We start from the raw sequence: 22,568 nt of genomic DNA, 5'->3' as shown, positions 1-22,568 counted from the left end.
ATCGTAGGGCTTCAGGGTACGGATCCCCCGCGATAAATGAGGGACTAGTGTACTCTTATTTATGTGACTGCCAATGCACACATTTAAATTTGCCCTTTCTTACAAACTCAAAACCTTTAATTTTATACTGTGGTGTTAAATGGGAAAGTTCTGTTCTGCCATATATTTGTTATTTGTTCAAAGTATTACATTATACAATATATAGCAAACAGCCATAAATTCAATAGGTGATACTCCTAATGTAAGTTTTATTTTTGGCCACATTTGAAAACAGCTTTTTGTTGGATTAGATAAAAAATTGGAGGGTTTGAAGTTTCTTTTAAACCATTTAAAATTTTTGTCATTCATCGCAGTCTCCTTACGGTTTATGCATCTTTAAACTTTACAACTCGTCCCTCTTTTTCAATAAAACTCACAACCTGAGTAAACCTACATGAAGGACAATACTGAAGTGTTTGCAATATGTGTTTTGAGTCTGTCCTACCTGGAGTTTGGAAGTTGATGCGTCTCATTTCCACAGGATCTGTAGGGTGGTGGGGTGTAATATCTGCATTATTCAGCAGACATTTGGTGCGTGGCTCAGACTCTTTCCTTTTGCGGCTGTAAAACAAAAACAGTATAACTATGTCAGTGTTTAATGCAACAGATGATTAACATTTTTAAAGAACATTAATAGGTAAAACTGTGCACAGACAGCCTTTTCTCAGAACTTTTTCTATGTGCAAATGGACTTAAAATGCTCGAACGCATTAACTTTGATTCATCGCCACAAACTAATCTCTTGCAACTGCACATCCTTGCATTACTGCAGCTTACAACTCAACATCTTTAGCCAACTGGACACAAACTGGCTCCAAGAAATGCCACCACTGGAACTAGACTAGTATGCAAAAATTTAATGCAGACTATTCTGTCCTTTATTGTTGAAATGCACTGAATCTAAGTAAAACTACGCCTTACCTGTCTGGTTTGCTGTTTCCAGAGAAAGCAAAAGGAGCCAAATAAATGTATAAAAATGGTAAAAAACACAACACACAAGGAGAAAGGAAGAGGAAAAGGCAAGAAGAGATATAAATCAACAGAGAGCAGTTTAAAATTTACTGGGGTCACTGTTGGGCTTGGTTAAAAAAAGGCGATATAGCTCAACAGCCTCTGGAGGTGAAGAGTGCATGTAGTCATGTCAGCAGGTGAAAATAAGTGTGCATTTGATGAAATGTGGAAATAAGCACATGCATTCGTAAGTGTATGTGTGTGTTACGTGTGTGTGCACGAGGGTGCAGAAACACATAGGAAAAGGGGGAAATGTCAGGGCCAAGGGCAGACCCAGGAAACACTATTCAACAAGGAGAGGCAGGAGAGTGAGATGAAGAGGAAGATATTGGAGAAAAAAGAGAGATTCAAGGAGAGATGTTACTCTCCTTAACCACCAAGATGGAGGTAAGGCAAGGTCAGACAGCAAGGGATCATCTGACAGTATCATGCTGTACTTATATCGGTAACACCAGCCTACTGGCTCCTTTTGAAGAACCCAGGAAGCTCTTCTCGTGTGTAGGGACTCCCTTTTACACCCACTACTCAGTCCTTGCAGGCTCTAAAGTTAACAGAAACAGCTACTATAAACTGTAGTATATTTATATGAAATGTGTGTTTATTCTACTCTAGTTTAATTAACCAAACTTTAAATGAAAGTCCACAAACACTGCAATGAATAATTAACTTTAAACGGTAAAAAAAAAAAAGGTACTGAAACTGTGTTTTTGTAACAGTTAATTGGTATTATTTTAACTAAAAGCAATAAATTAAAATCTGGTATTTATACTGTCTAGTTTTAAGCATTGCCTCAAGGAATCTCATCATCTCCTCACTCTCCCATCAGCTCACTTTCCATAGCCATCTTTTTTCCACAACAAAGCCACATTTACATGCAACGTTACTGGGTGTGCAAATATGATGCTGCAATGAATACAAAATATGCCACTTCCTCAGCATGCGTCCTAACATGCAATTATTTTCCAATAACCACATTTTCCAGTTAAACTCCAAATAACTGGTTCGACATGAAATATCGCAAGCATCTTGTCATGCTGCTGAATGGGCAGGGAAATAGAATTGTATATCATGTTCAGCTCAATTCACAAAATATTAACAAAACATGGATTTCTGTTTTTAAGCTTTTAGAGGTCTGTGCCTGCAGCCGGTACCAACAATGCAAAGCTATGATTTAATTCACTGTGTTGCCAAATGTTACTGTAGGTTCACAGCAAAAATGAAAAGTCAAGCTGTTAAAGAGCTTTTAAAAAGACAGCTTTTTATATGGGCAACCCACGGAAAATAACAGCATCTTGAAATCTACCCAAAGACTTCAAAACTATTTTTCTACATTTATAGCAAAATATGTACATTTTTGAATTCCATTTTTTAAATTTACTCTGTCCTAGATCGTTCAATAAAATCTCACAATTCTAAAGTCAACTCACTTTTTCAAAAGGAGAATGGAGATGACAATGCCAATGATGAAGACAACAGCCAAGACAGGGCCAACCACCCATATGAGTCCATCACCAGTTTCCACTGGCAGAGGGTCCACAACCAGCTCAGGAGTCATCACTGTGTCGGTATAAGGGCTAGTTGCAAACATTTTCTGAAAGAGAAAACGACAACAACAAGAAAAAACATCAGTACAGTGAAAGTTGATTGTAGTGATTGTAAAAACTGAGTGGAGTTCAGTGAACTGGCCTAAGATAAAGTCTTCAAAGCTAAGTTACCAGCAGAATCTGTACCGTGTATTCACTTCACTGGCATGATGCACATCTTTTTTGGGTTTCATTTTTATGGGAAATATTTTTGTTCTTAAAACTAAATGATCACATTGTTAAAAGTTGAAAGCTGTTGGTGGAGTGCCCTTTTGCAGTGTGATGGTTTCAAAGTAGGAGCAGGAGCTACGTATGAAACCACCACCAACCACACTTGTTTTTCTGTAACAGCGATGTTCTGAAAGAAATAAAGATCTTGAGTTCTTGAGCGACGTCCATCATTTCGCTGGAGTCGAACCAAAATAGAGGGGGTTTCACCTTTCAAATTCATTAAAAAACCCTTCTGTATGTTTTTAAATCTCTGAACTGTTCTGCCCTCTCCTATCTCGCTGATCTGCTGCAGCCATATGTCCCACAGCGCTCCATGAGGCCAGCAGACCAGATGCTTTCATTGGTTCAAGGCACTCGTTTTAAGCTCAGAGGTGACGGGGCTTTTTCTGTTGAAGGTCCAAAACTGTGGAACAAGTTACCACTGCATGTCAGACAGGTTCCATCTCTCACTGTTTTTTAAGTCACATTTAAAAACAACACTTTTATTCCCTGGCTTTTGACACCGTGTGAGTTGATTTTAACTTGTCTGTATTTTATAATGTTAGTCATTTTGTTCTTATTTTTACTTCTGTGGATCTATGTAGTTTTTGCTATGTCCTTTTGCTTGTTTTATTTATTTATTTTTTGCTGTACAGCACTTTGGTTGGCCTTGTTGCTGTTTTTATGTGCTTTATAAATAAAGTGGTATGGTATGGTATATTATACAGATCATCAACTGGTGGTTGCAGACTATATTTGTTTCTCAAACTCATTTAATATGGTCTGCAAAGTATTAAATAAAATAAAAAATACACATAGATTGATGGAATCAGTTGTAGCTCTGCTCAGAAAGAATTATTGAGGGCAGAACTTTAAACGGTCGGAGTGTTTCCTCACAGTGTGTGATCAGTCTTGACTGAGGCACTGAAATAAAACAGCAATAAAATCTGCAGCTGGGCGCCCCCATGCAGAGTGGCTGGCTAGTTGAGTAGGATCCAAGAAAGGGTAAGATGCCAAAGACCCAAATTCAACTCTCATAAGGAATCCATTTTATTTTCTTGAACTTCACTAAATGGAAATGTACATTTTGTGAGTGTCTGGAATACACTGCAGGTGTAACTGAAATGTTTTATTTACACTTATGGATAATATACTGGTACTTACCATCAAGTGGAAGTACAAAAAAAGTATTCTAGACTACTTTTGATGCTTTACATACACATGCATTATATACTTGTATATGATGAAAATAAGCTAAATTTCTAAGAAACGCTGAGGCAGCTCATGATAAAATAAATAAAACGGAGTTATAAGCTGATTTTCATAAAACAACAAAATGAACTAAAATCAGTTCAACTTAATTGTGTTGAAATGAGCTGATCAAGAAACTCACCCCCACAGTGGCATTGAGTTCAGCCAGCAGGAAGAAGACATACTCCTGACCAGGTTCAAGAGCCTTATTCTCACAGCTGCTGAAGCGGTGGTCAGACCCCACTGTGAAGCTGGGGGGCAGCTGCTTGAAGCAGGCTGTTATGTAGGGATTCCTCTGGTCCAGCTGAGCCAGCTGACGGCGTGAACGTCTCTTTGGGATCACTTCCCGCAAAAGCTTTCCAAAGTCAAACATGTATTAGTTTCTTTCTAAATACACCCATTTGTTGTGTTCTTGTTTGCCTTTGCTAATTGGTCTTAAATTACCTGACAGATAATTTACAAGAACTAGACCTGGAGAACAATTAAGTCTGACCTAGTGAGATTTTGATGCTGTTTTTATATTGTGCAGCATGCAAAACTTACAATTGGAAGGACATAAGGGAGCAGATGATTTCAGTGATGATCAAATGAGTGACACAATAATTTCCGTCACTGATAAATTAGGCTTTGGTTTTCTTCGTGAGAATGTCTATAAAAGATTGTCATTGCCTGAAACTCTCCAAGACTATTTATTTTAGAAGAAAAAAAAAATCATCAAATTTTTATGTCAAAGATTACTGGTTATAAGTAGGTGGTAAACTGCTTAAGATTAAGATAAAACAAATTGTAGACTAAAAAAAAGAATCAGTTCAAACTAGAGTCAGAGGCAAGCTCTAATAAGAGGGAAGCTGTGTAATCCCAAATCCAATAGGAATGGCTTCCGTTGAGCTGGTGCCAAAGGTGACCCCCGAGCTATTGGAAAAGTTGGAGATGACTACATAATTTTCTCCTCTGCATGCTTTGAATTAGCATAGCTGAGATGCATTTGCTGTGCGTGCTCATTCTGCTGCATGGTCTTTCAAATACAGCTAGCTTTCACAACCAATGATACGTAAAACATAGAAACTCTAGAAAACAGTTTTTTTTTTTGTAAGAAGCGTTGCCTATTTCAAAAATATTGCATTTACAGTAGTGATTTTTACAATTTCATAAAATGTTATTGAATCTTGTGCTGGATTTACATTATAAAAACAACCCTATTGCTTCCAAAAGACCTCCGCTTACCTCCTCTATGTCCATCTCATCAGGGCTCTTCAGGTTTTTAACTGTTCCTGTCGTTGTTTTAAGAGGCACCACTACTACATAAAAATTTCTGAAAACACATCAACAAGACAATTCATGTTACTTTATTTTTATTATTACTCTAAAACAGTACTTGGAACAGGTAAACTGCAATCTCAAGAAATCAAGAAATCTACTACATAGTAAACATTTCACAATACAATCAATGACACCTCTAACATCTCACTAGATTTTGAAGAGTTAAACAGTTTTACATACCAATTTTCTCTATACTCACTTGACATCCTTGTTGTTGGTTTGTGGGAAGGACATAGTAAGTATGTTCTCAGGCTCAGCATAAATGTCCAGTTTGGGTTTCTTGGCCAGGAAAAGTGGTGCCGTCCTGGTCACCACACGATGCCGTGGCCTACCATCCACACTTTCTTGGCAGGTCACCCTGAACTCATAAGTGGTGTTGTGCCTTAGCCCTGTGATGAACACCTTCAATTGTCTAGCATCCACATCCATTTTCTGGTTGTTGTACTCAATCTAGAATTCAAAAATCATAATTCAAAAAGTAAATAATCTGGGGGAAAGCGGTTAGCAGGGAATAGGATGGGTACAATGACACTGCAATTGACACACCAAAAAGGTTTTCAACTTAAATATGAACATTATAATCAAACCATTTACAATTAGAAATTAAATTGAAATTATTTTAGTCATTCTAATTACATAAACAGGATTTTAGATTGAATTTACATTTTTAAACATAATTCAGCTTAGTATGTTTTTTTTTTAACTCCCAACATTTCACGTACCGTGCATTTGTACGGTGATTTGCTTTCAGAAAACTTCCATGCAAGGACTACTGTGGTCTTGGTGACCCACTTTACAGTGAAATTCTTTGGAACATCTGTTAGAAAGACAAATGCAAAAAAAGAAAGAAAAGGAAACAAAGGTGCATTTTAAATCTAATCCAAAAACAATGAAAACAAGTAAAAGGAAAATAATAATAAAAAACTTCATTTCAAAATGTAAGTTGTTATTTTCTTGCAACTATCCTTTGAGGTGAAGTGTGAATACAACAGTGAACTGTGACTGGCTGTGAGAAAGGAAATGCCATTGGTTAACACACACACAGCATGTTTGGACAACAAACCCATGAAGAACAAGGGTACGCCCTTTGGCTAACCATCATTTGAAGTGCCAACCCATCTCACTACCGACTTTGAACCATGACTACTTGACGATTCAACATTTAATCCTTGTAGACCCAAAGCCAACAGTTCTGACAAGGTTAGAGCTTGAGTTGGCACTGCCAATGCGCTGCCACACAGACATTGAGACAGACATTAAACACTGCATGCTGAAGTCTTGAGCAGTGCAGATGCCATGCCACAAGCTGTCCTGATAAGGGACGGGGGAAAGGGAAAGGAAGTTTCAAGGAAGGGAGTGTGATAAGGAGGGAAGAGTATCTCAAACCAAACCCGTGAACTTAAACAAAATTCAAAAACAAAAAAAAAAGATTCCTGAATTCCTAAAATATTCCAAAACAAACTATTATAGAGACTGAATTTAACTGAAGTCCTACCTTGTTTGAAAATTGGGAAGTGAGATGGTAAAGTTGTGTGAATATGCTTTACAAGGGCTGCAAGGACTGACTGAAGTGTCTGACAAAAAATAAATCAACACTTACCTTAAATTCTAGGCTGCTCTCCCCTTTCTTAAAATGACTGACTATAACTTGACTGACTTTCATTTTACCTGGTTTGGGTTAGTGAAGCAAGGAATCCAATGGCAAGCAATTTTAAACATCAATATTTCCTCCTTTTAGGAGAAGTGGAAGTGGTTGAAGAAGTGGGTGGGGTAGTTTTCATTATTATGTTGTTGCAGACTGCTTTTAGCCAATTTCCAACCCTGTGTCACTGGGTTGGTAAAGAAACAGACGAGCCCTACCTGCAGGATCAATGGCCACCGTCCGATACTGGATAGGCGGGCTGTAGGGCCCTGGACCTATACTGGTGTGGGCACGTATTTTCACATCATATGCAGAGTTCGGTTTGAGGCTGTTGAGCACATAGCTGGAAAGATTTGGAGGTAAGTGGAGTTCCTGTGGTGTTTCTCTGGTGCCGGCTTCTTTATAGGCCAAAGTGTACTCTGTGATGACCCCATTCCTCTCTGCCAGCACTGGTGGAGACCATGACAGCTGCACTGAGCAGCATGTTATATTGGAGTCCTCATTAATTTGAGGGTATCCTCCTGGGGTATTCTCTGGAACAGCGAGTTCTGCCACAGCCTCTTCCCCAAATCCCCCTCTGCTTTTGGCTGAGATCTTAAAGAGATAAGTGGCACCCAGATGAATGTTGCCAACAGAATACTTTCGTTCTTGGGGAGCAAATTCCAGTGTGGCCAAAGGTGAGACATCTTTTCGACCAAACTGTAGCCGGTATCCCTGGAGGTCCATTCCATTGGTCAGGTCTGGAGGGTCCCAGTGAACAACAGCTGATGCCTTCGAGTCGTGAATCACTGACAGATAAGGGGGACCAGGCACTGTATGGAAAACAAAACAAAAAAACTAAACATTGATACATGTTTATTTAATGAGACAATATTTTTTTTTATACATCAGGTTAAGGTATTTATTTTTGCCTCATTTATGGATGACTCCTGTCACATCTGAAACCTTCCTATAAGGCCCCATCACTAAGATAAAGGGAGTAGCAGTTAAGATAAGACCTGAGTTTCACAAAGCTGTCAAAGCCTTGCAACAGATGAGTATGGGTGATTTGCTCTCAAGCTTCATCTCACTGTAGACAGGTGCTACAACAAATTTATGTACAATTACATAGCTATGGCTCTTCTTTCTTAGAGATAAAAGGCAGTGTGAGGACAAATAACAGATAAACAATAGTAAGGTTGTAGACATTCATGAGAGGCACTTCAGGACTGCAGAAGCTCTTCATAGAAGTATGTGCTATGGGTTGTCATCATTGTATGGAAATATACAATGATGAAATTGTTTCTCTGCATTTAACCCATCACACCTGAGATACACCCAGGTGGAGCAGTGGGTAGCTATGTAAGCACCCGGGGAGCAATTAGGGATTGGGTGTTGAGGAGTCAAACCGAGACTTTCTGGTCCCAAGTCGGCTGCCCTACCTCTACTCCATCTCGGCCCCTTTCTTCATAGTTCTTATCTCGCTAAATAAAGGTTGAATGAATGAATGAATGAATGAATGAATGAATATTTAAAAAAATACCCCAGATTTATATTTGGTCCAAGATAACTGAGGATGAAGAGAATGTCTCCTAAGTTTTAGGTCTTCGAGTAAGTCTTCTCCCGTCATGGACATAACCATCTATCACAAACTGTATAGTGATTGATTTATACAATGTAGTTGTGTTATTGATGATTACAAATAAACACACCAATGTATTCCATCATTATGAAAGATAAAAACTTGTAAACTTATATCCTGATGCATGCTCAATAATCCAGGTAGAAAAATCTAAAAAAGTTAAATCTGGTCCTCTGGACATTCAAAAAAAAACAAAACAAAGCAAAACAACAAAAAAATGTAGAAACGTTTCGTCTCTCATCCGAGAGACTTCCTCAGTCTGATGTGCTGTATTCAGCTCCTCACCTGACTCCTCACCTCCTCACTCTTTCAGGGATGAAGATGTTCACATCCTGGATAGAGAGGAACAATGGTTTGAGAGAGGAGTAAAGGAGGCCATCTTTGTGAAAAGAAACCGTCCATCGTTAAACAGGGGTGGAGGCCTATGTGTTAAATTGTCCCCCTCTTACAATGTTGTGATTGCTAGTATCACTCAGCCCTCTGTGAATAGTAAACAGCCATCAGTGTGCTAATGATCCATTGTTAGGCTGATGGTCCTTCTTGAGCATGTGATCAGCTGGTTTTGGTTGTCAGCAGCAAAAACTGGTTGATCCACTCTGAGAAGGTGCTATTTAAGAGACCGAGCTGAATACAGCACCTCAGACTGAGGAAGTCTCTCGGATGAGAGACGAAATGTTTCTACATTTTTTTGTTGTTTTGCTTTGTTTTGTTTTTTTGAATGTCCAGAGGACCAGATTTAACTTTTTTAGATTGTAAACATATAGTTGTCCATAAGAACAACTAGCATAACAAAAAAAATGTAACAAAATACAGAAGAATAGACCAAAGCTTGGGAATTAGTAAGCCTATGCCCAATAGAGAAATTATGCGATTATGATTAATTTACAAACTGCCAGCAGAGCCTATAACTATCCAGGGTGTGAATGCAACATGGAAAACACCTTGAAGATATGCAGTCCTACAAGAATCTTCTAAGTCTGATTCTTCTGAACAAGTCCCAAGAGTTGTTATAATTGAAAAACATGGACCAGATACTGAACATTTAACAGATTACAGTAGTCCCTCGTTACTTTGCGGTTCAACTTTTGCAGACTCGCTCTTTCACAGATTTTTAAAGTAAAATTTTACCCAAGAACACCCCCCCCCCCCCCACACACACACACACACACACAAAATTGTCAACTTTAATATTCCTCATATGATTGGGGCAGTACGGGATAATGCACAGTAAAAAGTTAATGAAAAAAATACTTCGGACGGATGCTGCCATTTTGTAGTTTTCTCTCAATAAGCCTATACCGCATCACCACTCAAAATGACTACATTTCCCAGAAGTTCCCCACCCAGAAGCCCCGTTGCTTTCTGCTGAAATGGAGGGGAAGTTCTTATCCGATTCAAAAAAGTTTGGTCCTTATTCATACAGTGACTTTGGTGCCCAGCGGATGCAGAGAGCCACATGGAACCCACCGAGAACCGGACCTGAACCGGACCTCCAGACTCATTGGTGAATCTGAGTGCCACCTGCTGGCCCACAAGGCCTTCCGAGCTGGGAAGCACCTTCCAGAGGTCTGGCATTCTCTTTGGAGCACACCGGGACTTTTTTCATCTAGATTTGGGCTCGATCGAGACCACACTGGCCATCTGAAGGTCTGGCTCCCTGCAAAAGCGTTTTGGTGCTCAAGGGCTTCAAGAGCACTGACCAGAACCGGACTCCAGACTCATCAGTCAATTTGCAAGCTGCTTGCCAGCCCAGGTGAGCGGTGAGACGCAGCCCGGTGGTCCGGCATTCTCTTCAGAGCCCACTGGGATTGGCGACCTGACCAGAACCGGCAGGGTAGGTTTGCCGGACCGGACCTGAGCCACTGTTTCTGCAGAGCTGGTGAGTAAAATTTAGTAGCTACATATACGCATGTTGTTAAAATTACATATATTTAAGAGTTTAGAACACTATGGGCTTCATTGCTGCAGGGTAGATCTGCAGAACCGGAACAAACCCGACTTGACCCGACCGACAAGAACCGAGCCACTGTTTCTGCAGAGCTGGTGAGTAAAATTTTGCAGTACTACACAGTACTTATGTATGTACTGTTTAAATGACATGGGTTTAAGAGTTCAGAACATTGCAAGAGTGTGGGAAGTGTTTTTAAAACCTTAAAATATATAAAAATAATAAAATAAATACGTCCCAACTTCGCAGATTTTCACTTAATGCAAGGACGTCCGGAACGTAACCCCTGCAATAAACAAGGGACTACAGTATTTACTTTCCTGAATTATTTTTATGTATTGTCATGAGAAGATTAACAATCTGTGTGTATGTGTGTCAAACATAAAGGTAGCCAACTGGGTCGACAAACTGGGTCTGAAGAATATTGGTGGTCCTGGTCGTGCGAGTTTTCGCACTTAGAACACTGAAAAATGTTAATAACACAATTATAATTTAAAAAGAATATGGTCATGTGTGTAGCACACAGTTCTTATTGGCATCTCAGATAGCTAAAAATCTACGTGTCCACTTTCTGTAAATGTATCTGTTAGTCTACATAAATAAAAATAAAAAAAAAATTGCAAAAAAACCCCATAAATAAAACTGAGCACTTCTGTCCATCCCATACATTTGCATCCTATGCCAAGCACGTCTGATTCTGTGAATATCTATGAATATAGATATATAATGTAGCTTGTTTTTATTTTGTTTTATACATCTACTTTTATTTACCTTTTCATTTTATATGCATTTTATGACTTTATTGTTGTGTGTACCTCATCTGTGGGTTTTTTGTTTAAAAGGGGTCTCTTGAAAACGAGTCCTCGTGACTCAATGAGACTAACCTGTATAAATAAGGTTGAATGAATGAACATACTGTGCATGTGTTTGTGTGTAAAAATATAGGTCCTGGTCTGCAGTCTATCCTACAAATCAACTGTAACAGCTGCACATATAATTATTTGGCTTGTTGCCCAGTGTGAACTTAAAGTAATTTGGAGAAGCTAACATTAGTCTGAGGCAACAGCTCTCTCTCTCTCTCCCTCTCTCTCACACTCTCTGTGGAATCATATCATTGTATTAGTGTGTTTGTATATATGTGTATGTAGAAACACACACACACACACACACAGAGCACACGCACTCTACAGTTCACTTCCTCTTCCCTTATTAGTCATTTCTGTGTGCTAATGGTCTTCTTTCTGAAGGCTGGTGCTGGAAGAAGATGGGAGTGGGTGTGTAGATGTGGTTTGTCAGCTGAGGTTTTGCCTATATGGGAAGGGCGGGAGTGCTGCATACTGGGTATGACGTGTCTTTGTAATACTTCTTGGCTACATATTACAGCTCAGCTTGGCGTCATTTAAAACCCCTCTTCACCATCATGCTCACTGTTAATCAAGAAAAGGGAATCAGAGATAATGATCCTGTTATGATTTCACCAGTGTGTTTTCCATTCTCATTTCTGTGCTACACTCCCAAAATCAACAGGCTATCGTGTGTATTCTGTGCAGTCTTTGTAGCCCCCAGACAGTTTTATTGCTTGTGAATTCAAACCTGTGGCCAAATGTATTTTAGGGCAGAGGGATAAGGGGCACTGAGCCAGCAGATTGGTGTTGAGAAGGGAGGTGAAACAGGGAATTGTTCAAACTGTGTGCATGTGTGTAATGCAAGGGTGATGAGAGGGAGAGCAAGGGCATGGTGAGGGGAAGAAAAATGAGTGAATGATGAAGGTGACAAGGGACAGAGAGCAATCAGCTTCAAAGAGTGTTCAATAGGGATATGAGGAGTCTGAAATGTTTGTGTTTTAATGAGTGATTTTGGCGTTTCTATACACCTTGATTGTCCCTCGTTTCTCCCCCGACACACATTCTCCTATTTGTTTGTCATTTCCTCCCTTGTCTCATTATACTTTGCCCAGCCCACCACACCTTTTCCAAAACTTCTCCCCATCCTTTTATCTATGTCCATTTCAGGGACAAGCATGGTTCAATCCCTTCCTGTAGGACTCCTGGCACGTTTCCCATCAGTATTAACAGCTCTCTATTGACACTCACTCAGCCCAACTTAGGATGAGGCAATCACGTCATCTTCCCATTGCCCTTTCTTCTGTGCTACTCATACTATATATATATATATATATCAGAAGAATCAGAATCAGAATAAACTTTATTGGAATTGCACCGAGGTACAACGCAAATATGTGCGTACAGTCGTCCGAAAGATGGGCAGAGTGCACAAAGCTGCAACTACAGGAGACTATTTTTTTTCTAATCATTTTTAATCATTCTTTTCTCTTTTTTTTTAACTCTTCCAAATGATGCCCAAGTATTAATTGCTTCTTTTTTCAGCCATCTGATGCACCCCTTTATGCACAGATAGGATAGCAAGGAGCTTTCATATGTAAACAGTCATTATTTATTTTGTTGGCAACAACAGCAATGAAAAAACATTTTTCATTGACCATGGATAGTTTTTTACTAAGAAAAAGTTTGGAAAGTATAAGTAACAGAAAGCCACTTTTTAAACAATGTTTTTTGTCAGTAAACAAGACGGTTCCAGTCACAGAATAAATGTTTTTTATGTGACTCTGGATTCAGTTTATTTTTATTCTTGGGAATGCCACAGTACATCGTTACAAATAGAAAACTACATATTCTTCTTAGATATGTTCAGACACTAAATTACCATAAAACTTGTTGTGATGTATGAACAATGAATAGACCTGGTTACTGATGTGAAGTGACTTTTCAGTGGCACAAAACATTCTCTTTATTATTTTATTATTATTATTATTATTATTATTATTATTATTATTATTATTATTATTATTATTATTATTATTGATTTTCTGCATCATTGTTGCTTTTCAGACTTTTAAACTTTATATAAAATGACTCAAATTTGATGTAGTAATTTCTGGACACCATTGTGCCCCTTAGGTATATACAGTATATGCCTTCTTATATAAATAATCTTTTAATATTTATTGTGGTGGCACGGTGGCAGAGTTGGTAGAGCTGCTGCCTCTCAGCGAGCAGGTCGCCTTGGTTCAAATCCTGGCCGGGGGCCTTTCTGGGTTGAGTTTGCATGTTCTCTCCGTGCATGCGTGGGTTTTCTCCGGGTATTCCGGTTTTACTCCCACAGACCAAAAACATGCATGTTAGACTGACTGATAACTCTAAATTGTCTCTATGTGTGAGTGAGAGTGTGAATGGTTGTTTGTCTCATTTGTCTCAGTCTTCTTGTGATGGACTGGACCAGTCTCTTGCACAGTGACTGCTGGATAAGGGCACCGGTAACCCAAGTGTCCCTAAAAGGGCAGGTAAAAGATGATGGATGGATGGATGGATTTATTGCGTAACTTTTGCGAGATGTTTTTAATAAAAATTACATGTGTAAAACATTGTATTGAAAAAGCTTGTTGATGTAAATTTTAGAAAACAATTTGAATGTAAATAAGAACTGGTCTAAGTTTATTTTTGGCTTCTGAAAAAAATCTAATACATTGCAATAAAAAATGGTATACACATATTTTGAATCATAGTAATGCTATATATATATATATATATATATATATATATATAAACCTCTTTAAGAAAATTCTAATTGTTTAGTGACAACAAAAAAATCCCTTTTGTTCACAACTTGATTGGGACTCCAAAACTTTCAAGTTATTTAAGCAGAAACACAGTCCTTATGTTTCTCACAGTGACTGCTGGACACACGCAGCAGTTAAAAGTAAATGGATGGATGTTGGACAGACAATGGATGGAATGAAATATAGCCATTTTTACTAGGCCACTCTAACGCCACTTACAACATGAAGGAATAAAACAACTTGACTTCAGAGAAAGGCGTCCTTTTCTCTTCTTCTTTTATTGTATCATCTTTTCTTGATCTCTGTTTATCTCCTGGTCTCTGGCATAAACCATTTCCTTACAACAAAAAAGGTTGAATCGTGTCATCTGGACTTCGTTTTTTGTTAAAAAGAAACGTTTCGCCCCTCGTCCAAGAGGCTTCGTCAGTCTGAGGCCTAGCCATCTGGTATTACCCAGAAGCCACCCTGACTCTTGTGTTTCAAGCCTGCCTCAGATACCCCTGAAGTCCAGATGACACGATTCAACCTTTTTTGTTGTTATATACCTGGATGACTGAGAAAACAAACTTTGTGTTTTTGAAACCATTAGTGAAAAGGCCAGACCTCAGGGGTATCTGAGGCAGGCTTGAAACACAAGATTCAGGGTGGCTTCTGGGTAATACCAGATGGCTAGGCCTCAGACTGACGAAGCCTCTTGGACGAGGGGCGAAACGTTTCTTTTTAACAAAAAACGAAGTCCAGATGACACGATTCAACCTTTTTTGTTGTTATATACCTGGATGACTGAGAAAACAAACTTTGTGTCATTTCCTTACACTTCAGTAATAATCATAAAAAAGAGTTTTTCTCTTTGAGAGACTACCAGGAAACATTAGAATGGCATATCATGCAGCCAATCTCGCAGGAGGATGAAGAGTGACAATGCTCACTCAGGTCCTTTTTTCACATAACACTTTCTGACACCTGAGACACACATACCTGTCAGAATCTGGGACTGTTTTTCTCTGTGTGGAGAATGGGTTGTGTGTGTTCAGCGGTCTGTGCAATGCCACAGCACAAGACTGCAAATGCCTCTTGTGTATTTCAGACTTTGTTGACATCATGAGTAACTGTAGGTGTATGCATATTAGCTCCATGACTAAAGTCAATTGGCACATGTGCTCTAATAAAATACTCCCCCTTCCTTTGGCCTTGAATTAACTCAAACAAAACTCACTGTTTAGTTTATGTTCATGCTAACAGCACAGGAGGTCTTTTCAAACTGTGCACACCAGTGGTTACAAAGGAACAAAATCAGAATTACAAGGCTTTGCAGAGTGGAGGCATTGCCTTGAATATTTTTCAACTACAGCTGAAATCAAAGACCCAACAGGGGTTTTCATGCTGTCATAATCTGCCTAAAAAGATCTGAAACTACATTAAAGATGCTCTTGATCCTTTAAAATCTGTGGAGTCGCTTCTGAACATGACTGAAATAAGCCAAGATCCACTTAGCCTCAGATGTCTCAGATAACATGCAGCAGTTGAATAGACTCCTAACTCAATAGAACATTTCTAAAGCAAAGATCACAAAATGAAACATGCCCTAAATTAAAACACTTAATCAACAGCCTTAAAATGTCAGGATTGGTTGCAAATGTTTATGTCTGCTTTTCCATACTTTTTTCAGACTGTGTAAATTAGTAAATGTGGGACATTATGGATCTTAATGAGGAGTATTTCAATATTATTTTTCAAATGCAAAACTGGCACTTAAAAAAACAAAAAAAACAACAGGAAATTTATTTTTTAGTTAAAGCAGGACAAGAGCAAAGCTATATTTATATTTGTGTGAATAATTTGGCTGTTGGTATTAAAAGGGACAAAGCTACATATGCACAGAGAATCCAGGGACATTTCTCCTCACAAGACCCACAGAGCATGTGGATGGGCATTAAATGCATAACAGACTATAAAGGCAGGGTAGCACAATGCCCTGGGGACCCATTACTGCATGATGCTCTCAACAAGTTCTATGCATGCTTTGAAGACCCAAACAGACCACCCAGCTCCAGACTCACCTCACCACCGGAAGAGGAGTTTCTCAGTGTGACTTCAGCTGAAGTAAGGAGTACCTTCAGGAGGATTAATCCTCACAAAGCAACTGGCCCAGGCAACATCCCAGGGAAAGTGCTGAAAGACTGTGCCGATCAGCTCTGCGAGGTGCTGGCCACCATCTTTAACTCCTGTCTCACCCTGGTAACAGTTCCCTCCTGCCTAAAGACCACCACCATCATCCCAGTCCCAAAGAGCTCTGCAGCGACTGGTCTGAATGACTACCGGCCAGTAAAACTCATCCCGATAGTCATTCATTCATTCAACCTTTATTTATACAGGTTAATCCCATTGAGCCTCGGGGACTCATTTACAAGAGAGACCTGATTTCGTAACAAAGAGTGATGACAACAGTGAATAACAACGACAACAATAGACATTCATAAAATAGGCATACAAATTTGTTTCTCTCCTTTTTTTTTTTTTTTTTTTTTTTACAAATCAAAACAATCAAAACAAAATAGCAACCATAAGGACAATCAAGAGGAAGAGTAGCAAAAAAAAAAGGTTGCTAAATGATTCGAAATACTGGTCATGACCCACATCAAAACAACCATCAACATCAACGAGGACTCTCACCAGTGTGCATACAGCGAGAATCGATCAACAGAAGATGCCATCTCCTCTGTGGTCCACACTGCTCTCACCCACCTGGAGCAGAAGGACTCCTATGTCTGTATGCTCTTCGTGGACTTCATGTTTGCCTTCAACACCATGATCTCCCAGACTCTGATGGACAAACTACTCACACTAGGACTAAGCCCCTCCATTTGCAACTGGGTCCTAGACTTCTTAACAAACAGACCACAGTCTGTGAGGATCCACAACTTCTCCTCCTCCACCATAATCCTCAGTACTGGCTCCCCTCAGGGCTGTGTGCTGAGCCCCCTCCTGTTTACTCTGCTCACGTATGACTGTGCACCTACCCATCCAGGCTGTCATATTGTAAAGTTTGCAGACAATACAGCTGTGCTTGGATGCATCACAAACAACTATGAGTCCAGCTACAGGCAGGAGGTGGAACACCTGGAGAGCTGGTGCAGGAAGAACAACCTTCACATCAATGTGAAGAAAACAAAGGAGATCTCGGCTGTGGATTTCAGACGGAAGAAACACACCTACCACCCCCTGAATGTAGGAGGATCTGTGGTGGAAGTGGTCTCCAGCTACAAGCACCTGAATGACAAACCTCAGCTGGTGGAACAACACCACCAGCCTGATCAAGAAAGAACATCTCATCAGAGACTCTACTTCCTCAGGCGGCTGAGACGAGCTGGTCTGGGAAGCTCAGTCCTCACCTCCTTCTACAGGTGTGCAGTGGAGAGCATCCTGTGCTCCAGCATCAACATGTGGCATGGAGGCTGCACAGCTGCAGAAAGAAAAGCTTTGCAGAGAGGGGTGAAGGCTGCACAGAAGACTGTTGGAGTCAGTCTCCCCACCATCACAGACATTTACACCTCTAGATGCAGGAAGAGGGCCACCTGCATCATGAAGGACCCCACTCACTAAGCACACACATTTTTTTGCCCCGCTCCCCTCAGGCAGAAGATTGCGCAGCATTAAGTGCAGAAAGTGCAGAAGAAGATTGAGGAACAGATTCTACCCTGAAGCCGTTAGACTCATGCATCTCTAACCAGGATTATCACTGTGGAAAAAATAAATAAATAAATCACTGCAATGCCACTTGATTTTTGATGTGTTGCTGACTATCCATGCTGCTTTTCTCATGCTGCTGATTTATTTCATGCTGCTGTGTTCATTCATACTCATCTGCTCACACAGACTCATGTTCGTGCTGCTGTTGTTCGGCGTATTGTTTTTACGCTATTGAGTGCTTAGCATATTCTTAGTTTAGCATATTTCTTAGTTCATATCTTAGATCTTTATTACTATTTTTCTTTTACAATTTATAATTTTGTTGGATGTAACTGGGACCCTGTGTACACAATTTTGTTCCACCTCGTGTACCACATGTGATGAAAATGACAATAAAGAACCTTGACCTTGACTTGAAAAAAGGTTATTTGAGCAAATCAATAAACAACTCATCTCTGCACTGACCTGCTCCTTTGGTCACCACCAGTTTGGGCTTGCTTCGAGTTCCATCCCCCTTGGTGGTGTATGCTGCCACCGTGATGGAGTAAGTAGTGTCTGGCTTGAGTCCTTCAATGACCATTTCCTATGGGAGACACACAAAAAAAGGAAAATGTCATAACGTGCTCTGAATATTTCATGATTTGACCTCACTTTGTGCAGCCCAAACTGCCTTGCACAGAATGTTAATCCAAGCATCTCCTAGTCCTTTTCATTAATTTTCCACGAAGCGGACATTTAATGCATTGTTTCTCCCCATGTAATGGGAGACTATTCCATTACTTAAGTCCTTAGAGCTGCCAAAGTGGAGGAGGGACATTATGTATGTAAATGCAAAGCAGCTCTTCCTTATTCCTTTAGCAATATTCCAATCAACAACTTAACTTTGATAAATGCATGCTGAATACTTCCTGGCCTTTCGCTGGCAGGTTTTACCTTAGCCATTAAGTTTCCTTGAGTTCTCTTCAAAGAGAGGCTTCCGATCAATTCTAATGAATCTTTCAGGGAAGCAGGTTTTCAACGAATACAAGATGAGGTTTTTAACAGGCTTGTTGGCAGAGGGATGGGGGGAAGTCAATAAAGGTAAATAAGCACTAAGTAATGTCTTTCATGTGACAAAGTATTCTTGGGTTGAATTTTAAAAATGGTCTTCAAAACAAAAGTACAACTTCCTTTAAAAAATGGGAATGGCGAGCAAGGAAGTGATAATTTTATTTAGGTTTAAAGGGTCAAAGCAAGACATTCTGTAAACTATGGTCTGCAGTACTAATACTAAGGCACCACATCAAAATAAAATGCAAACACACCAGAATGAATTCAAAGAACTTAACATAAAGGGAAAAAAAAAAATCACAAGACAAAACTGTTTCAGAACACAGCAAGATATAAGTAGCATTCCAAGGCGTGACCAGTGGATATTGCATCAGGAATCATTTTGTACAAGCTAACTGACAACAGAAGTTTGTCCTTTTTTTCCCATAATGTGGTGAACTGATCAAACAGCAGAAGTAAAGCCTCTAAGCCCTTTGTCTATTCGCATCTAAAGAATAGATTGGAAGGGTTGTTTAAACTGTGAAAATAACCAGGTTGATGCAATAGCCACTGTTTCAGACATACAAAGCACTCAGGTGAAACTTCATACTCACATATTCAGCTGTATCGTCCGTTTCCCACTAACCCCACCCCGCCAAAGTGGAGAGTGCAGAAGAGAAGGAAAGAGAGAGAAAGAGCAATATTTCTTTTTAAAGAAAGAAAAAAATGGAAAAAGTAGATAAAGGGTTGGGAGAAGCAGGGTCATGTGAGATTCAGCAGCAGAGAGTGGGTGGAAGAAAAAGTTTGCTTGTTTTTGGGAGGTCAGAGGTAAGAAAAGCTGTTTAAAGATTTTAAATTGAGACATCTAATACAAGTCAAAAAACGTGTAGGTCTGCCAGCGAAACCCAAAAGAGTTTATCATAGGTAAAAGAAATAATAATAGGATGCAACTTTCAAGAACATGATGATCAGATAACAAGAAAATACCAAATAAAACAAAATAAAACTATTATTGACAGTTTTGCATTATATAGGCTATTAAATTAGGATTTTTCTCCCAACATTAACTTTTTTGCATGGTGCTGGTGGCATTTGGTTTAAATTTAAACATTTTCACTTAGTTTTTTTATTTATTATTATTTTCCAATATACTGCATTTCTGATGGAAAACACTTCCTAGCATTGCTTACCCTATTCCTTCTTGGTGATAATTGCCATCAGAATGATTGCTTCTGGGCAAAAAAGTAAACATTTTCCAGGATTCTTTTAGAACCATGTTGACAGAGGTTTCATAGAAAGGCGAAAATAAATAAATAAAAACATTCATTAAAGATCTGTCAGCTGAGGCTGATCTATGATGAAATGTTTATTTCTGCATCTTTTGCTCCCCCTGCATACACAGCGTCCAAATCTACATTTTTGTTGAGTCGTTACATTGGAGACGTACACAGTCAAATATTTCATGGCAGATGTTGCAATAAAGAAGGCATTCATAATAAAATCTGCAGCGGTAGAGGAAGGAGGAAAAATATGACGGAGGCTTTGATTATAGTTCTTGTTGTAGACTGAGGTGAAGAGAATATTTCAGCAACAAGAAATGAAATCTAAGAGGGAGGACCACCTGTTTTGCCATTCACACTTCAGTGACAAACTTGCAAAAGTGAAAGTGCATAACTTTATTCTGTAGTAAATGTCTTCAGTTTTCTAACAGATTATTGATGGGAAACCCGGGAGATGGTCATACCTGGGCATCAGCCAGCATCAAGTCCTTAATGAAGGGGTGGCCCCGTGACTCGCCATTTTCCACGTGCACATAGTGAACCTGGTAGCCACGGATCTGACCGTTTTGCTTGCCTGGTGTCACCGAACGCCACATCACCTTAAGTGCTGTGGAGTTGAGGACTTCCACCTCAACCCGTCTCGGTGATGCTCCAGGAACTGCAAAAAGAAAAAGAAAAAAAAAACCAATGCAGATCCAATAATCTGACAATAGATCTGTAAGTTCTTTGAGTGCACACGGCCGTAACACATAACAGATGAATCATACAAGTTGCAAGAATTATGGAGACAATAGAAACAATTTATGTGAAGCATTTACAGATACCTAGTTTTCTATGAAACACCTTTACCACAGACTCCTGTCACCCCCATCTTTTTATTATGTAGTTGTGACTGTAGGAAGCTTTATTTCTTAGTCATGACTTTTTTGACATACATTGCATCTGGGCTATTAGAAGTGGTATAGACTATCCTTATAGAGATAAATGTGACATAAATAAAACTCCTCCTCTCAAACTTCTTCCATTTGCTCCTTCATTTGTGGCCTCCTTCTGGCCCTAAATCACAACATGACTTCCTCTCCATTTTGCACTGATCTTGTATATTACCAGACTCTTTGCTACCCTTTAACCATGGTTCTGATTTCCTCATTTGGCACCTGTGCCATGCTACTATTGAAGTGAAACTACCACAATAAAGGTGCTACAGTTAATGATAGTAGTGTCTATGAACAAAACTCATTTAGTGCTGAAGTTGGTGTACATCAAAATCCTGTGGTAATGGGTACAAAATGAATCACAGAAAACAGAAGTTAATGTAATTCAAATGTGCTTTGACATGTTTTGTTTTCTCATTAAAATTCTGTGGTCAAATTCAGCTGTTTCATGTTTTAGGTTTTGTCAAAAAAAAAACCTATTTTAAACAATCTATTCCTCCTCCTACCAGGTTTTTGTGCTAAACTGTATGACACGGACCCTGCACATAAACAAAATGTGTAGCAAATGTTGGGAAGTGTACAGAATCAGAAATATACTCCAGTGCACTGCGAATGCCAATTTGTTTCCAAAAGCAGTAAATTGCACTTGTTTTCCCAATTTACCAGCTTGGTTCATATCAAATAACAATGAGCAGCACTGTAATTTGTTTTAAAAGCCAGAGTGGCTCGCTCAAGGGTGATGCAACAGTAATTACTTAGCACAGTGAGACTAATGTTCATTTGGTTTTATCATTTATAAGTCATTAAGTTTTTTCTACAACTTTATACATGCCTGCATATGTCTTTAACATTCAGCCTGCAGTCTATTATGATTGCAAACATAGGAATAGACATGGTCTTGTAGCATGCAACACTGATAAATACCATACCATACCACTTTATTTATAAAGCACTTAAAACAGCTACAAGGCCAACCAAAGTGCTGTACAGACAAAACAACAGGTAACACACAAAGGAAAATACAAAATGAGGTAAATCAGAATATAGACATAAAAACGATGCAGATAATGACGACAAACCAGTGTGGAGCATACAGGATCAAAACACAGATCATCTGGTGTTGAAAGCTACTGAATAGTAGTGGGTTTTTAAGCGGGACTTGAAAACCGAGAGGGAGGGGGCCTGTCTGACAAGCAGAGGTAACTCGTTCCAGAGTCTTGGTCCTGCTACAGAGAAGGCCCTGTCACCTCTGCGCTTAAGACGGGTTCCTGGAACTGTGAGGAGCAACTGGTCCGCTGACCTCAAGGAACGTGGTGGGACATACAGTTGTAGCAGATCAGAGAGATTGGGGGGGGGGGGGGGGGGGGGGGGG

General features: G+C 39.4%; 1 protein-coding gene across 1 annotated transcript in view; it reads right to left on the bottom strand.

Moving 5' to 3' along the window:
* Nucleotides 1-22,568, bottom strand: part of ptprsa (protein tyrosine phosphatase receptor type Sa) — a 198,093-nt gene that overhangs the window by 40,502 nt on the left and 135,023 nt on the right. The window contains exons 13-23 of the mRNA XM_037698034.1: nucleotides 20,726-20,919; nucleotides 19,596-19,622; nucleotides 18,418-18,535; nucleotides 7,275-7,868; nucleotides 6,137-6,231; nucleotides 5,614-5,864; nucleotides 5,319-5,406; nucleotides 4,237-4,449; nucleotides 2,478-2,641; nucleotides 961-972; nucleotides 485-600 (exon numbers count right to left, since the gene is read on the bottom strand). Coding sequence (XP_037553962.1) covers nucleotides 485-600; nucleotides 961-972; nucleotides 2,478-2,641; nucleotides 4,237-4,449; nucleotides 5,319-5,406; nucleotides 5,614-5,864; nucleotides 6,137-6,231; nucleotides 7,275-7,868; nucleotides 18,418-18,535; nucleotides 19,596-19,622; nucleotides 20,726-20,919 — 1,872 coding nt within the window. The remainder of the gene's footprint in view (nucleotides 1-484; nucleotides 601-960; nucleotides 973-2,477; nucleotides 2,642-4,236; nucleotides 4,450-5,318; nucleotides 5,407-5,613; nucleotides 5,865-6,136; nucleotides 6,232-7,274; nucleotides 7,869-18,417; nucleotides 18,536-19,595; nucleotides 19,623-20,725; nucleotides 20,920-22,568) is intronic.

Source organism: Nematolebias whitei, chromosome 3 (genome assembly GCF_014905685.2).
Source record: "Nematolebias whitei isolate Nwh7 chromosome 3, NemWhi1, whole genome shotgun sequence".
NCBI classification, from domain to species: domain Eukaryota; kingdom Metazoa; phylum Chordata; class Actinopteri; order Cyprinodontiformes; family Rivulidae; genus Nematolebias; species Nematolebias whitei.
This window is presented reverse-complemented; position numbering and strand designations above follow the sequence as displayed.